The sequence below is a fragment of the Caretta caretta genome, chromosome 3, assembly GCF_965140235.1.
Source record: "Caretta caretta isolate rCarCar2 chromosome 3, rCarCar1.hap1, whole genome shotgun sequence".
Classification (NCBI taxonomy): domain Eukaryota; kingdom Metazoa; phylum Chordata; order Testudines; family Cheloniidae; genus Caretta; species Caretta caretta.
Window position 1 is genome coordinate 135312168 of NC_134208.1, and position 18898 is coordinate 135331065.

At 39.4% G+C, this 18898-nt stretch overlaps 1 protein-coding gene across 3 annotated transcripts in view; it reads right to left on the bottom strand.

Annotated features, from left to right (window-relative positions):
• ARID4B (AT-rich interaction domain 4B) overlaps positions 1 to 18898 on the bottom strand; it is a 142442-nt gene that overhangs the window by 88186 nt on the left and 35358 nt on the right. For all 3 annotated transcript variants that reach the window (XM_075126910.1, XM_075126913.1, XM_075126909.1), the window contains exons 3-5: positions 17322 to 17432; positions 5934 to 5999; positions 3295 to 3385 (exon numbers count right to left, since the gene is read on the bottom strand). In XM_075126910.1, the coding sequence (XP_074983011.1) occupies positions 3295 to 3385; positions 5934 to 5999; positions 17322 to 17432 (268 nt within the window). The remainder of the gene's footprint in view (positions 1 to 3294; positions 3386 to 5933; positions 6000 to 17321; positions 17433 to 18898) is intronic.

Here is an 18898-nt window from a genome sequence, read left to right on the forward strand (position 1 = left end):
GAGGCCTGAGTCTGCCAACTGACCCTGGTCGGTGACTGGCGAGGTAAGGATGAGGATCAGTGCCTGCCTGACGAGTGGAACCGAGAGGATGGAGACCGGTGCTGCGACCGGAAGCGATCTCGTCCCAGTGGGGACCAACTTCTTGGAGACCATCTGGGCAAGGGTCACTTGCACGGTGGCGATCTTTGGTGGGCAGCTCACAGGTACTGGTGGTGGGGGACTGGTGCTTCAACTCCAGTGTCCCATGTGTTGTAGGGGAAGAGCGTGGCGTCGGGGACCTGGGTCTTCTGACCGGAGACTGGGAATGTGGTGCAGGGGTCCTAGGCCGCGGAGACGGGGATCTAAGCCTGCAGTCCGGGGACAGAGGGTGCTCCACTGCCCTATGGGGCAGTCCCATGACCGGTTTGCCCTTAGACATTGGGGCCTTAGCCGAGTCTAGCACCTGGTATGGTGTCAGCCTGCTTATTCTTTAACCACTGGGGCTGCCTCAGGCAATGAGGGCCTTAGGAGAAGCCGGGGTCCCCTTCTGCTCCCGGGAGTCGAAGGCGGATCCCTGGCCAGTCTCGGGGGTCTGACCTCAGCAGTGTCCTCATGAAGCCCAGGGGCAGGCATATGACCTGACACACATCCTTTGCCCAAGGCCCCTTTTCCTTCTGGTGCCAGGGTGCTCTTCCTCTTTTGCCACTTCTTCGGCACCAATGAGGGGGAACGGTGTCTGACGGAGCCAGTGCTGGAGGTGCGCTCTGCACCAATGCCAAGCTGCTCATTGTGGGATCAGAGTGGGAGGGCTCTGCAGGACAAAGCGCAGTCTCCATAAGGAGTGCCCTCAAGCGGATATCCCATTCCTTCTGGGTCTAGGGTGAAGTTCTTACAGATTCTGCACTTGTCCTTTCTATAGGACTCTCCCAAGCACTTCAGACAACTGTCGTGGGGGTCACTAATAGGCATCTGCCTGTTATATGACGAGCATGATTTGAAACCAGGAGAGCGGGGCATGCCCCACTCCGGGGTGAAGTCCCAGCTGGGACGCTAACTACCGAACTACTTCACACTTAAAGGCTAACTACGTATCTAAACTACATACCGGGGTGGCCAAACTTATGGACCCTCCGAGCTGCATACGACAATCTTCAGAAGTTTGAGAGCTGGAGCATACCTGCCAGGGCTTCTGCCCCGCAGGAGGAACCTGCCGGAGCTCAGGGCTTCAGCCTTGCTCCTGCTGAAGTCCCAAGCACCGGCACATGTTCTCTGCGGGGCTGAGGCCCCGAGACCTCCCTCCCCACTGGGCAGAAGCCCTACCCGAATATAAGGCAGAGGTCCCAAGCTCCCCCAACAAGTCTGATAGGTGGAGAATGAGGGGTAAGCATAGGGGGCTCCACGAGCAGTACTTTAATTGCAAAAGAGCTGCATGTGGCTCGCAAGTCACAGTTTGGCCACCCCTGCTATATACAAAGAAGCCAGAAAATGGGCTGTTGAAGACCCGCCCATGCTCTTGCGATGGGAAAGACAAGGCGCTCCGACCAACCGTCACAGGCGGTAAGAAGGAGCTGAGCGGGGGTAGGAACAGCGGCACCTATATACCAGCGCCTGGGCGCAGCACTCAAGGGGGTGCCACTGCCGACCCTACGGATACCACTAAGGCAAAACTCTCCAACGACTTTGCACATAAGCACGCACATACCTAGAATGGAATGGACATGACAAGCACTCGAAGAACTATCACTCTGCTCAGAACTCACTTAGCACATGCTTCCTGAAGTCAGTTCTCCTCTGCCAGTTCTCCAGCATCAGTTTACAATTAGCAACCCTTAATAATAAATGGTCACAATTGCTAATATTTTTCTTTACCCATAATTGCAGCTAATGATGTGCATGAATGTATTTTCAATCTTGTTTTATATTATGCGCCCGTGTGTAACAAATCAGTCTACCAATTTAGAGGTCATGGAGTCCAAAATAAGCTTCATTTAGATTAGCCAAAAACATGGTCCATGCACAAGATCCCCACACCAACATTAGCCTATGTGATGGGAGAGACTACCTGTCAAAGGCAGCCTTCACCTTAAGAAACTGCCAATCAGGGGGAGTCAGTCTCCCCCTAATCTCTTTGTATTATGGAGCTCAGGGTGGGAGAGGACAAGTTTCTCAGTAGAAATAAATAATAATAGTAAAAAAAAATTTAAAAACCCTTAATTGGTACTTTCTATTTGCCTATATTAGGGCTGTGTTAAGGAGAGTATTGGTTCCTGAGACCTGAAACTAGTTTTACATGTACTCTACCCTTCTACCTCTCATTTACTGGTTGACGTGCCATGGAAACAGCACTGAAAAGCCAGTGCCATCTGAACTGGGCATACGAAAAGCAAGCTTTGCTAGCGCATTTGGATTAAGTCATCAGAAAAAATGTTTTAGGACTTGATTAGATAATGGAAAAATTAAAGTAAAAATCAACATTGTTATGTGCTTGTTTAAAGGAGCTATGATAGCTTTTATCTTTGTTCTAAACTAGGGGAAAATAAGTACTGTAAACGGTTACTGAAGTTGTTGTAACACTTAAAATCACCATGAATTATTTCTAACTACTGTCAAAAGCAGGTACATGCTACAATAATGCATATTAGATATTCTAGAGTCCAGACCAATAGTTCTCAAACGAGGACCTAATGAACCACATCTAAAACTAAAGTATTTGGTGTACAACCGTCACAATTTATCAGCGTAGTTAGATTGGATTCTATTCTGATTAAACCAACCTATATGTACCACAGTTTGAAGACTGCTTTTCTAGACTAATAAAACACATCTTGTTAGGAAACTCATTTTTTAGAGTGAATCTCTTTTAAATATGAGACAACTCAACTTTGAATAACTTTGTCTACTGGTCTAGTATTTACTTATTTGCTATTTAAAAGTACTCAAGTATGTAATTTTCTATATGGTGCTAATCCTGTAAAGATTTATGCATGTGCTTAATTTTACACAGTTCCATTGACTTCAAATAGGACTACCTGCAGTACATAAAGCGTGAGCTTAAGCCTGTCCATATGCTAGTATCAAATCATCTTGACAAAAGTGTGCAGCACAGGGAACGCTGTTAAACAACTGCTTCTACAGATACAAAATCTTGTTTTTATTAACTACTTCCCATCGAGAATATTCTCTAAATACATTTATAGCCCAAAGGCATTTTCTCAAATTTAAAACAGATCAAGTGTTGATAATCTTTGGATAAGTGGTGATATTTTTCTGATGTGTACTTTCCAGTTTGAGGACATAGTTATCCATTTCTCTTACCTACAGTATACCAACTTGCATCTGTTAATTTGTTGATGACAGCTTCCTGGTAAGTTCCATCTGGATTCTTTACTTCTACAACAGATCCTACCTAAAATAATATAAAAGCTACTTAACTTTTGAGAACTTTCAAACAGATAATTCATCTCAATTAGGACTGAAAAATATTTTTTTTAATCAGCAAATCTTAATAAGGGTAAGATGCTAAAAATACTTTGCTTAGAACAGGTGCAACCTTGTGTTCCTCAGGTGCACTGAATTTCTAGTTTTGCACAGTTAAATATACTTTACCTTTTACCTTCGCTCAAAATTATATTTGTAAATTTGTTACTTTATTTTTCCAAACCAATCCAGATAACTGAATATGGTTCTTTCTTTGCTGCCAGCAAGTGGGGAATAAGAACTGTTTTGAGTGATGTCATTCTCTTGTATAACAGCTTGCCAGTTCAAACCATCCAGCTGAGTTTTTTCCAAAGCAACAGTGACTAAAATCAGAACCAATCAAACGTCTTAGCTTCAAGCCAAAAAGCCTAACAGTTATGCACTGAATGCTCACATCCCCTTCACCTCCAGAGGTAGGCGGCAATATGAAGATCGAGAGATGGAGAGCACTATAAGCCTATTCTCCCCACTAGTCTTTGCAAAAGACAAATCACGTCAACCATTTTTGCTTTGCAGCTTCCTTCAATACTGTTCCTCTACTACTCATGCCTTCTGTCCACTTTTATTCTTCTCTTTACTATCCTATCTGCTTCTGTGTTTTGTTGAACACAGAGAGGGAGGTGTAGGCCCTATGAGGTAGAGGTAAGAAGTGGTTTTCCTTTCATCAAACAATACTTCATTGGAAGATCTGAGCCAGTAGGATCTTCTTAAAAAAAAAAAAAGCTGTCACTAAACACTTCCAGAGGAAGATTATCTGAATTGGTATTTGAAACCTAAAATCCATATAAAGCGGCTTACACTGAAATATTAAAGTTGAAAGAATGTGACTAATGTGTATTTTATATTTTGACAAATTCCTGTACTTAAACTTTGGCAAGTGGTCATAGTTGTACTTCTTACAAAAGTCCCATCCCTAAAACGTAAGTTCATTCTCCCACTACTATACAAGTCTTTACTTCTAGTAAAAATTGAGTAAATTGACTCAGTAAAATAGTCAACAAGACCTATTTCTTTAAATTCCTTGCCTGTAGTGTGGAAGCCCTTGGAGTGTCTTGTTGCACTGTTCAGTTTTTAAAAATTCAACCTATCAATGTGTCATGTTCACCTAGGATTACTGGCCTGGTTCCTCTTGCAAGGTTGGTTACCAGTATGTGATCCTTGGTAAGCTGTTTGATTGTTTGTTTCTGCATCATCTTTAGCCAGAAAGCTGGCTAGTTTGCTGACATCCACCCCCTGAATGATATTTGAAACTTTTTCAATGTTTAAAAACCTTCAAGCCTTGTGACATGCCAATTCTCAATTCTGGCTCTGTATAGATGCACAAAGCTTCAACAAAAGTTAGGGCATAAGCATGTCAGTTAGTTCTCGTCTAGTAGCAGGACCCAACCCTATTAAAATTGTGAATAAACATGATTTACTTTCATAATCTAGAGAGCATTTAGGGCTGAACTAAACAAAGTTGATATAGATACTAAAATCTGTAAGGACAGGTTTAAACTACTGCAAATGCCTGTGGATACTAAAATCAATTTAACATTGACTTATCAATTTAACATCTCTTGATTTGGTAGAGAATAAAGTTAAATCAACATAAACAAGGGTTAATTTTTTTAAGAGTGTCCAGTTTAACATTTGCATTTGCACCAGTTTAACAAAAGGAGTCTAAACAGACAAACTCGTGCAACTTTGTTTGGATAAGGCTTTTGTAAAACTGGGGAACTAATAAGTGTGGCTCTAGGATTTTTCCAGGGAAACAGGGGCATCCCTCATGCTCTTAAAGGAGCCCACATAAAAAAGGAAATTAGGTGTGTGATTTAACAATTACTCCACTTCTGGTAGGAAGGCATCAAAACATCTGCAAGCTGGTCAAAAAAGATTTGTGACCAAGCACTTAAACTGAGGAACCAGCTTTGTTTTCTCCCCTGGAGGCAGGGTAGAAATCTTAAATGAATCAGCTATAACTACTTAATATTCAGGGTGATGGCCAGTTTCTTGTTAACCTTCCCCCTGTGGTTAGCAGGGAATCTGCTAAACAAATGACAGGTTTCAGAGTAACAGCCGTGTTAGTCTGTATTCGCAAAAAGAAAAGGAGTACTTGTGGCACCTTAGAGACTAACCAATTTATTTGAGCATGAGCAATTGGTTAGTCTCTAAGGTGCCACAAGTACTCCTTTTCTTTTTGCTAAACAAATGACCTTTATACCTTGTCACTCTACACTGGCAGTGCTGGGTTTCGCTCTTTGCAATGGGCAATGGAACAGGCTTGGAACAGGACTATGTTCAGACCACCCACATTTTTCCATATCATACCCTACATATTTAAAAACTCTTTAAATTCTCATTCCTATAGAAAGACATTTATCTGGCTAATCAGTATTCCCAAAAAAGAAAAAAGTGTAACCTTAGATAGGCATAACTATCAACACATTTTGATAAATGACTGAATGAATTCTACTGAAATTCAAAAAATGTATTACCTTTAATGGGCCCTTTATGTGGTCATCCTGAACTTCCACTGTTGAAGAATCATGTCTAAATGTTACCTAGAAAATATAATTCAACTAACAATCACTTGAAACAGTTGAACAGCGCAAGTACATAAAAGCGTAAGCACTCCTTTTTCTCCTATTTTCATCTTGTATTCAACCAGTCTCCTGTAGCTGTTCAATTTCCTGAAGCTCTGTCACTCAGATATTTTTGTTTTACAAGATAACTTTAAACACTTCCAAGAAGTTATTTTGCAAGTGACCTTGGTGCAAAGAAACACCGTAAAAAAAATAAAACTTTGCATAAAGATTTTAACTGGTGCAATCTAAAATGGTTGATCAGTGAAATAAAAGGATAAAGTCAACATATTTAGACCCAAAACATTGTCCTTAAAGCAATGGTTCTATTTAAATTTATAACTTTAAAAAAATAGCTTCAGATTGTACTCCTGGCCTCAGTTTATGGTTTTACAATCTCACTTTTGTTTTGTTTCTCTCCCCATTGTTGAGTGAAAGATACATGTAAAACAGAGGAAACTATGTGGGGACGTGGTAAAAGTGGCTATAGACAACATGCTTTATGCACAAGCTGAACAGAATTCTCTAGCCTCTCAGTTGGTGATCTTAAGTGTTACTTGGAACAGTCAGGCTTTGTCTACACTGCCACTTAAAAAAGCACACACCCCCCTCCCGAAAGACAAAAGTTTTGCCGCCAGGAGTGCTTTCTTGTTGACAACACAAACCCGGCTCGTAGCGTTTACACTGCCCAACTTTTAAGCTAAAAGCTGTGTAGTGAAGACAAAGCCGAGGTAAACTTTCAGAGGGGTGTTAAGTTGTCATTGTCCCTTTAAAGGTAAATACCATGCAATCTTGGAGGACTGTTTGGGTGTAGGGCAACAATGTTTTATTCTATGCATGCATTCATATGTTGCTCAGGGGAAAAATACTTAGGTAAGCTAGAGTTAATTTCTTTTTTGGTGGGTAGGGAATCATGAGTAGTGCAGTTTTCTTAACTGCAAACACTAAAACATTTAAATAGACTTTATGAAGCACAGAAATGTATAGTTCAGGTGAATCAAACTACTTTGCATTCTGCCTCTTCATGCTGAGTGTCACTGGTCTGGCACCTTGACACTAAGCACCCCTGTATTCAGACCATACATACACTTGTAATAATCTTTATACAGAATATGCCTTGAGGTATCATTTAAGAACTAATAACTCACTGATCATTAATATTCTTGTGTAATGTATATACGCTGTGGGTATTAAGAGTTATGAATAAGGCTGCAAGTTTGTCCTGGAAGTCATGGAAGTCACCCCTCCTTGGCGAGGAGCTGAACTCCCAGACCACTGCCCTTACAGTGACCAGGGTGGAGCCGTCGAGGCCTGAGTCTGCCGATGACCCTGGTCGGCGACCGAGGGGATGGAGACCAGGAGGCGCTGAGCCAGGTAAGGAGCCAGCCGGCCCTGCCAACCTCTCCCCTCAGCACCAGCAGGGGTTCCGGTCAGCGTGCCGACCCCCGCCTCCCCTCACCACCTGGGCTGCCCTCCCCCAGCATACACAGCGCCTCCGGGCAGCCCCCACCCCCAAGTTTTAGTCAGGGGTATATAGTAATAGTCATGGACAGGTCACGGGCCGTGAATTTTTGTTTATTGCCCGTGACTTTTACTAAAAATACCTGTGACTAAAACGTAGCCTTAGTTATGAATATATACTAGGGTTATGACTGAAATGTGTTTTTAAACCAGTCATGCCAGGAGGAGTTGGTAAACAGGTGTGAACTAGACAAAGAAATGTGTTTTCCCCACCTGGGAGTTACTTCCAAAGTACTTTGAAAGACCATGAGAATGTATTTACATATTGCCTAAACAGACCCATCAAGCAAACAAGGGATGGAGGCAAACTTCATACTAACAAATGGGGGAGGAGATAGCATTGTGTCTACAACCAGCTGGAGAGAAAGAAGTTTGGTCTCGGTTTTACCTTTCAAAGAATATGTTGTAAAGATTTACTAGTCTATACAGCCAGGGGATGAACCTCAACTGATGAACAACTAAATCAGCAGACTATACACTTTTTATAATACAGAAATATTGTATACAGAGTGAGGTCTTTTCTCAGAGCCTATGGCGTGCTAATGATTAATACTGTGAATTATATGTATTAACACCATACAAAGAATTATGGATATTCACTGATATTAGGTTGCACAGTCTTCCAGATAGGAGAGAAGGCAGCTATTTACCTGTCTCCTATATAAATTAAGAATGGTGGCATTAAACAATGGAAGCTCCATTTATCTGCAGGGCATGGGAAACCCACAGGAGGGAAAAAACAGCATGAGATCATCCTGCCTCTTGAAAAAAACTCATTGAACTTTGGAAGATAAGTAGGGTGGATAAAAATCAATGATTTTTATTAAAAAATAAAAAAAAGTCGGATTTTTTTAAATTTAAATCAGATTTTTTGCATAAAATGCTTTTTGAGGAAAAAATCTATCTAAAGATAGTTGTAATTAAGATACATTGTAGCTCAAAGATATCTCATCATGGAATAGGGATTATAAATTCTAATTCTATAGTATGAGACAATATATTCATATAATGTTTAAGAACATTTTTGTAAATGAGTTCTAATAGTTCATGGCTTAGGGACCCAATCTTATTGGGTTCCAGGGGCTCCTGTATAGATTATTTAGGTTAATCTATCTACCCAATGAGACTCAGTGCTCGGTCTAGAAGATACCATCAGAGATGCTTAGTTTTGCAGTTCTCAAACTGTGGATTTGTGTCTCCAGAGATAATATGCTTGTTAACAGCAAAAACATTTTAAAATGAATAATATATAAAAGTGAGAAATAACAGACCTCAACCCTATTGTCCCTCTGCAAATTTGTGTACACAAAGTCAATCCCTTACCTCTCTTTAAAAGTGCAAAGTTTCAAAAAGTGCAATGAATAGAAGATTATTGGGGGTGGAACAGATCTGGACAAGGAGAAGAAGTCTGGAGATAAATGTGAGAAGGCAATAGAAACAAAAGTGAAACTGTTTAAGCAGCACATTCCAGAAGTCTTGAGGTCTTTCTGAGTGTAGCCTTCATTGATTTGAGATCTACCATACCACTCTCTCACTAGAAGGGAAAACCTGTAATGGCAGCAGGCCATAAAAGAAATCCAGTTTGGGAATATTTTAATGAAGTTCCTCTACCTGTGGGTAAGACAGGCATGCATGCAAAATGCAAACAGTGCAACAAAGAAATGTAAGGCCTGGTTGACCGAATGAAACAACATCATGAGAAGCGTGCCTTCTCAGGAGGAAGCTGCATTGAAGATGATGAAAGGAACATGTCTGAACATGTGGGATCTTCAGGTTGGTAAACTTTTTTATTTCATACTTTTCTTAAGGACTGCCTGTCTTCCTTCTGGACTATTCTTGAATTCTCAAGTTTGAGCAAAAAATATAGTTGTTACTCTATGGTACTATCATTTTAGATACAGTTGTGATAAAAAAAAATAGCTGAAATAGGCAGATCTTCCTTTTACAATTTCACCTTTAAAGTAATAGTACTGAGTGTCAGTGAATGCAATGAGTAATACTAAATGAGCAGTATGGTGGTAATAATTAAATAACTGCATTGACTTATTTTGTTTAGCAGAATCCATTGTCAACATACAGGATTCTGAAGACTATCCACCTTCAAGATCACCATCATTTTCTACAGTTTCAGAGTTATCTGCCAATGAATAGTGTTTCTGTCACATCTTATAGTCACATAGCCACAGTATATCACCTGTAGCAAAAAGAAAAAAAAATCTCGATCATCCAGAAACAACCATAGATATAAGAACCAGCAGATTACAAAAAGAGGTAACTGATGAAAAAATTGCCCGGTTTGTTTCTGCAGTAAGCTCTCCTTTCCATATGATTGAGAACCCACACTTCATTAACATGGTTCAGTCATTAAGACCAGGATACAGTCCACCCAACAGAACAGATTTCACAGGCAAATTGCTGGATAAAGTGTATGAAAGAGAAATTGTGCAGTGTGCAAAAGGTCTAAAGGATGAAATTGTTAACCTGAGTCTTGATGGGTGGAGCAATGTCCACAATGATCCTGTTGTATGTGCTTGTGTGACAACAGAAGAAGGGAATGTCTTCCTTACAGAAATCATCGATACATCAGGAAATGCACATACAGCAGAATACTTACAAGTAGCAGCAGTAAAACTGTGGAAAAAATTCAAATGTCTAGTATACAGCTTGGTCACAGACAATGCTGCAAATGTATCCAAGATGAGAAGAAATTATTTAGAAGAGAGTGAAGAGAGTCCCAAGCTAATAACATACGGTTGCAGTGCTCATTTGATGCATCTCCTAGCTAAAGATTTCAGTGTTCCAGAAACAAAGGCTAATGTTGTTCAAATTGCAAAATACTTCCGTAACTACCACTTTGCAGCAGCTGCTCTGAAAAAAGTGGAAGGAACCAAGCTAACTCTCCCACAAGACGTGTGATGAAACTCAGTAGTGGACTGTTTTGAGCACTATATTAAGAACTGGCCTAATCTGATGACAGTTAGTGCCATTTATTTTTTCACGATTTTGTTCACAGTCACAGCTAAAGCTCTCAACATTGGGCTTAAGAGAAATGTTGAACACATATTGAGTACCCTGAAGCCTATTTCTGTAGCCTTGAACAAAATGCAGGGAAATAGCTGTTTTATTGCTCATGCTGTTGAAATCTGGAAGGAACTGAGTGAGATCTTAAAAAGAGCAATGAGCAATGACAGTTAAATTACAAGCATTAAAAAAATGAATTGGACAAGCACTATCTCCAGCTCATTTTCTTGCAAATATTCTCAATACTCAGTACCATGGTCAAACCTTAACTGCTGAAGACGAGGAGTTGGCTATGACATGGACATCCATAAATCATCCCTCCATGTCGCCAACTATAATAAACTTCAGCCCTAAGGGTGAACCATTCAAGAAATATATGTTTGCTGATGATGATTTAAAGAAAGTCACACCAGTGAACTGGTGGAAGTCACTTAAGCACTTGTATTTAGAGACTGTTGAAGTGATAATCTCACTTTTAACAGCAGTAGCTTCTTCTGCCGGTATAGAAAGAATATTTTCTTCCTTTGGACTAATTCATTCCAAATTGAGAAATTGTTTAGGTCCTGAAAAAGCAGGAAAGCTTGTTTTTCTTTTCCAGATTATGAACAAACAGGAAAATGAAGGTGAAGACGACTGAGTTAGCTGCAGAAGCCAATATTTTAAGTTTCTCGTGTTGACCTGGCTGACACAGTCGATTTTTGGGTTTTGTTTTTTTTTAAATATTTCATTTAACTATTTTAGTTAAAAACAATTTTAACAAAAACAAACCTGATTTTAAAATACTTGAATGTTTAACTAAATTCAAAATGTATATGCTTGTTTTGTTAAAATATTATATGTGTGCTGTTGAAGAAAAAAATACAGAATACATAATGTTGTTGTTTTAGTTAAATAAAACAATTTAAATGTCTGTCTGGTGATGTTCTCCTCTTCATACAGCATGGGAAGAAAATCATCCAAATATTAATGATTAACCTGTTGAATTGGAGATCGTTCACCTCCCAATGACTTCATAAATATCTGCTTCAATTACCTTTTGTAAATTAAATAACCAAACAATTATTCATTTTCTGATATAACTGTAAAACTAATCTGAAAAGTTTTCAAAATAAATCACTTTAAAAATGTACAGAGTGTACCTTCTAAAAATGAAGCCTACATCTATCTCTGAGTTGTGAAGAATATGTATTAAGGTTATAACAACCCACAAGAACGCACTTTTATGCCAAAATCCATGATTAAATTGAGTCTTCCGGACTAGTGATTTAATAATGATTTAAATCTATCTGATTTAAATCAAATCCACCCTGAAGTTAAGCAAAGACCAAAGACCATCTTTGGCATCCATTACTAGACAGACACAAGGGAAAGGCACTCTTAGGAACTGAGAAAGATGGGTCCTTCAACCAAAGGGGGGTTGAAGTCTCTGAAACTAAATATAGGTAAGAAACCTGTTTAGGCAAAGATCTTTTCACCTAGGAAGACAAGGGAAGTCAGCCCTTTGTGCTTTTCTGGAACTTCCTGACTGAGAGAAAGTCAGCCATGGCTAGGAAGAAGGGAGACTGGTGAGAGAAGCCATCTTGCACAAAGCCTGTATATCTTGCTGGATTAAGTTTCAGACTTTTAGATGCATATTTTCACATTTTGGGGGTTTTTAATCCTTTCTAACTTTATTCTTTTTACTTGGCATCACTTAACCTATGTCCTGTTGTTAATAAATTTTATTTTTACTATAAACCAACTCAGTGTACTATTTAAATGAAGGGGAGTATTTACCCCAATAAAGTTATTGAGCAGCGATATGCTTTCGTGTCTTCAGAGAAATAATATGGTTTGTTTGTTCCTCTAAAATGTTTGAGAGAGGGTTGGACATTGCAGAGCACATGATTTTGGAGAAATCGGGGTGTGTGGGGGTCACCTTGCAGTTGAAGTCAAAGTGGGATTGTAGACAGGCTGCTGATGTCAGAGCTGCTGAACCAGGGCTGTCTGGCACACAGACACTCAAGGTGTGATCTGCATGCCTGTTGGCTGATTGTGAGCATCCCAGGCTGGGAGCTACAGCAGCAAAGCACAGACAGGCACCAAGAGTAGCAACGGCAAGTGGTGATACAACCTCTTAATGGCCTGGATTTACACCCTCAAACCCTGTCACACATACCCACTGCACTTTGTGTAAGATGGAAATATTCTGAAGCAGGTAGCTTTCTTAAAGATTAATTCTTAACCCCATATTTGTAAAGCTTGGAGAAACTCAGGTACTATGGTTTCTGTACAAGTATGAATGATAGGATGGATCCCTTGTACTTCAACATGCAAGCAGTCTAATTTCAGTTGTGACTGTTTAAGACTGTAGTTCCAGACAAAGCAGGTATCTGGACAGACTGGAAACACCACATTCACCAGGAGGAACTTAAACTGTTGTATCCTACTTACAAAAGGGTAAACGAAGGAAGATAGTCATGAAGTTATCCGTATACATAATATTGTATTTGGGTTTTTTATAATTCAGTGTAGATGTACCAACAATTAATGGTCCAGGAACTTGACATGCAGGAGGCCTTGTGTTTAATGCTAACAAACTAGTTAAAGAAACGACCCCTTGCCAGAGATTTTGGAAGAAAAAAATCTAACTTTTTTTTAAAAATTAAGTTTCTAGCCTTCACTGCTGGGAAGAAAATTACTTGAGCAATGGTGTGTCAAGTCTAACTGAACTAGCTGGAAAAATAGCTCGAAGTATGAACTGCCCTCATTCATCTTAATTAGGCACTAACTAACTTAATTAGGCACTAACTAACAAGATTATTTACATGTCATAACTACTTAAAAAATGATCACTAAAACCTTCAACTAACATGCTTAGCTTTGGGTGCAGCAGTTTATATTGGTGATAGGGTAAAGATGGGAGAACTGGGTAAAACTAAGTTCATGCCCAACCCTATCTTGTGGGAGGGGGGAGGAAATGAGCCACCATCTCCATTCCAAAAGCCTCTGCTTTCTGAACCATGAAACTTCACTGCCTCCTACACCTTTTAGAAGCCCAAACTGCTCCAAATCTCAGCTGTCTCCCACTTCAATATCTATAATACGGTTGCACTGTTACAAAATTCTGTAGCACCCGTAAGAGTTGGGGGAAGTGTAAAAGTGAGACATTCCAAAAATGACTTCAATACCATTAACAAAAAATATTGAACTGATTATTTGCTTTAATATTTAATTCAGTTTATTGAGTTGAATGGAAGTTGATGCAGAAATAATGGTTCTTTGCTAGAAAACTTGAATTATGTTAAGTTCTTGTGCCTTTTATATAGGAATTTTTTTATACAAGACCTACAACCGCTTCTAGAAATACACCACTAAGTTAAATGGGGAGGAGAGGAAAAGAGAACAGCTAAAGCTACTTGTTATATAGCAAGTAAGTCATTTCTAGCCCTGAAAAGCCTGTTGCTACCTTCCTACACGAATTATGTAAAATAGACCATGCTGATGACATTTAAACAGAATCTCAAAGCTAAAATTCATGTTATAAAGATAATTTTGATTTCCCTGGTAAGGAAGGTAGAATTGCTTAAAATGAAGATGACTCCCTTATGTGTGATAGGAGACTGGAAAAGAGGCTACAAACAACTGGGGGTAGGGAAAAATGTGGCTACCAAAAAAAATTCAGAAGCAGTCAGCTAGTGATGAAAAATTCCCATATGGCCAAGTGTCAGCTGAAAATCTTTAAAAATCAAGAGTGTGCCAGAAAGAGTTGAATAACTTTTGGGAAAATTAGGGGTCACTGTTAGATTAAAGAACTTTTTAAACTCCTTATTTGTTAAACATCTCAAATTTAAAATAGACTTAGGAACATCACTATTTTACTTTAGTCTATTTTAACTTCTTGCACTGCTGTAGCACTTAAAGGTCCCAAACAGGTACTGGGACTCGACTGTCCTAGGACTGCATAAATGTGTAGTGAAGAGACAGTCACTGCTCCAGGAAGCTAACAATCATGGTAGTTCAGACCATAAAGATAAGTTAGTATCATCTATTTATAGTAAGTTTCTAGTCTATTTCACTTTCAGGTTTTTATGCACTAGCCCAGTGTGGTTGAATTGCATGCAGTGAAACCTGTATAAAGCTACCACTCAAAGAAAATATTACTTAGTGGTAGTGGCTATTTATCAAGGCAGGCCGGAAACCTTACAGAAACTGCAAGTCAAGATTTTTATTTTACTTCTAACACAATTCCTGTACTTAATTATATTTAATAGTTTTAAACTCAGTGGTGCTGTTAAAGAAATAACCCAGCAAATGCCATTTAAAAATATGACTACTAGAATGAAAAATATAAGAATCCTTTAAGCTAAAAAAAAAACAAACCAAAATTCAGCCTAGAATGTGATCTGTAACTATGATTCCATTGTGTTAATCACACAAAAACTAATGAGTGGAGTTTAGTCCTTCCCACAGGATCTTAAGGCAATGGTAGTTCAGAGGGTCAGGGCAGTACTCTTCCTTGTACACATGCTATAGCCAGATCTGACCAGAGCATGTCTGCAGGCTTTGGCAGCTCCTCACAGGTTACAGTGTAGTAGATCATTGTTTTGAGGGTTCAAGTGGAGCTACTTTTACATAGTTGCTTCTCACATTCACGAGACAGTTGGTGGAGATGGAGTCACTTCAGCCTACTGCATCCTTTGGTCCTGCTATGACTGCACCTGTCACAACTATGCACACCAACATCTCAGATTAACTAAATTATAGTTTATTGCCCCTTGTGTTAAATTCTGCCTCAGCCTATGTGAACCTGACATTATCCATATTAAAATGTCCTTGTAGTTCTTGTATAAAACGGTTTTATTAAGACTAACTGGGGCAGGTGATGGATGTTTTCAGATGTTAATAAAATAAGACAGAGGCAACAAAGATTTATTCTACCACTTTCAGGAGATGCTTCAGGTAATCATCAGGCCATAAAATCTGTTTTGTGATAACTTTTTATGGAAGGTCTTCATAGCACAGGCTAGTGGGTCTCACTTATATCCCACCCTCGCTGCCTTTCCTGTGTCTATCATTTCATAGAGATCAATAAGGTGTAAGTTTACACTTTCCACCCATTGTTTGTTCATACTGAAGGCAGCTTCCTTTTACAGAATGTCTAATCCACTCTGTAAATGCACACTTTTAATAAATAAAGTCAAATTATATTAAATGCTTAGGGACACTGGAGGGCTTTCCTAACAGATTTCACTAAACTGGAGGAGAAATCCTTAAACTGTTCATGTTGCAACAACTTTGTGAACTGTTCTGTTAGCACCATATTTCGTTAAAGTTTTTTTTAAAATACACCCTATATTTTGGATGAGTGTTAGCTGTCTACCATTACAGCAGACACCAGCTGAGAGCCTAAGGCAGTGGCTGTCTATACAGAGGTAAGTCATGCAACTGGAGTCAAACACTTTATAATCCAAGTCAGTAATAGCAGAAAACAATCAAGTGCTCACTACAATAACGATGAAAACTTACTTTGGTGTTTCATTTATTCCAACCATGCAACCCAATGGAAGGATCTAGCAGGGATCAGGAGCACTTTTGGAAAAGCTCAGTACTGTAATATTCTGCTCCTAGATTTCAGCTGAGCTATAGTGGCAAAAACATTTTCTTGAAGATTCATTATTCAATTAAGTGTTTTGTCACAATAGCTCAGATGCAATTTAGCAACAGATAGTATTACAGCACTGAGTTTTCCTTAATTCTTGATCCCTCCTAGCTTTCTCCACTGCGCTTTTCATAGGCATGGATAAGAAAACTTGAGCAGGCGCTTTCCTAGTACAATTATCCAAACACACAAACTTAGATGATCGATAATAGACTTAACTGCTCAAGACAAGTCCAGAAATTGCCCTCTATACTTCTAGTTGTATTTTAACAATTTTATAAAAGTCTTTAAAAGCTATACTGTGTATTCCCTCTACAACATACATATAGACTGTATCTGCTTTTTACTGATTGCTTCGACTATCAACTGGACAGCTTAGGGATCAGGAAGGAATTCCTGTCCACATATGAATAGCATTTAACAGTTAACTAGATGCTTCATCTGAAGATGGAAGAGGCCTCTCCTTTCTCTGAAGCAGTAGTAGTCTGCTAAATGGCAGTCATGTGTTCCTAAAAAGCACTGCCTTAAACCTACCTGTAAAAGTCTAAATATGGAAAAATAAATGTAAAATGAACTACATCTCATTATCTTAAGGCTTGTCTATACAAACAGATAGTACATGCCAAGTTGGAATGCAAAAGCATGTCTTTCAAAGTGGAAGTAGATAAAATACATGGGGGACCCTTTAATGAGCATCAGCAGGGTCCACACAGTCCCCTAGGGTCTGGCAAGCTAGTATGAGGCACATTTACTTCCCAAACTTGCCATACACTAACTATTTGCTTAGACAAGTCCCAAGACTATAACTGTACGACCAGCCTGTGGCTTTAGAGGCCACAGTGTGGGAGGCAGGCATAAAGGAATATCACAGGAAGAACGACTGAAAACACTGCCTGTAGAAAAGAAATAGGCATGATGCTCCTGAAGGGATGGTTAGGTATCACATGCAGGAGCCCTAAATGCCACACCTTTTTTCAGTGCCAGTCAGCATGGAAGGGGAGTTGAGTAGTGGGTGTGACTAAGCCCCTTGAGTGTATCATGAGTAAAGTGTATCTGCATGTTATGGCATTCAGAATATCCATTAATTTTTCTGAAAAATTAACAGGAAAACTACATACCTTGACTTTGACGAGTCTTTTTGCTGTCTTGATCTTGGCCTCACAGAAGGCTCCTCTATATTTAGCACTCACATCAGTGCCCACTGTCAAATACGGAGGCTCATCAATGGCCTGGAAGAGAGAGGAACACAAGGTGCCTTTAATCTCCCAAACACTTCCATGACTATCAGTCCTCAAACACAAGATGATTGATATTACAGCTATAACAGAAACATAATGGCTGTAATTGGGGAAGGGTGGGGACACCCTCCAACAGTAATAAGCTTGGTGTGGCTGGGGTAGTGCTCTCAGTAGGTCAACTGTTAGTCTGTTTTAAATTTGTCAAGTGTGTCCAAAGTCTGTGGTGAATGCTCTTTTGCGGATAGTAAAAATCTAAATTAGAAAATACCCCCTTAAATTTCTTGCAAATACTGATACCTTTAAAAGATTATAGGAATGTTTACAGCCTCCTCATACCCCCAAACTTTCCTAACTTAAAAAGGTAAATATCAGACTAATAAGATTACTTTATGGAAATGCTGTAGGTCTTATCTAAGCCTACACGACTACCCATGCTCGAACCTATCCCATGTGAACACACATAGGCAGACACATACTACTGACATCAGCTACTGCTACATCAGTTAGATGGCCATTCCACATATTCCAGTGGAAGGTCTTGGGAACGTATGACTACCATACCTAATCTATTTTCTTGGGGGAAGACGCACAAAGATCTTTTTCCTACTGAGCCCCAGAAAAGAACCTGAACTTAAAAATATAAATTCCTAGTGTGCTGGGAATGAGCCAGACTGAAGCCCTTGTCTTTGGGGGCTGGAAGAGGACCTTTAGCATTTAAGCCACAAATACATACCACATTCTATATATTCAGTAAGATTTTATAATTTGAGGATATGCTGAATTCTTTATACAGAAGCGGATGAATCCCTGCTTCAAGAGAAAAGTCAGTTCAACCTTACCTACAAAACCTCAAGGGGCACTTTATAATGTGTCATCTGCTCTCTGATATAACATACCATTTTGTTTGATGCCTACTGTGCTCACTAAATTAACATTCATTCCTTAAACTCCTCACTATTTAAAATAGACATTTTATGGCACAGATTAATCTCAAAACTTCCTCTTAAATTGATACATTATTTCAAGCATGTGTCCTGAATACTTTCAATACACTTAATTCTCCATAGTAGTCCTAGCCTTTCCTTTATATGAACTTGATTTCCTATGAAAAGCACCTGTTTCTACAATCCTGACACCAATCAAAATTTTTTCCCAGATCTTCTCTTAACAAGAGTAGGACACACCATTTTTAACCAGTCACAAAAAGTTTTCTGGCATGATTGTGGGCTGGCTAATTGCTTCACAATCTTGAAAGCTCACCTTCTGTAGAGCATAAAGCTTCTGTTAGTTAAGGATTCAGGCCTACAGTCACCATTGAGATAAATATTGGTTCTGAAGGTCAGTTAGCATGTGTACAGGACTTTATGCATAGAAAGCGCTATAAGTATTAAATATTGTGTACCCACTGCTGACCAATAAACATTGAACTCGTTTACAGGGACCAACAGATGTATAAT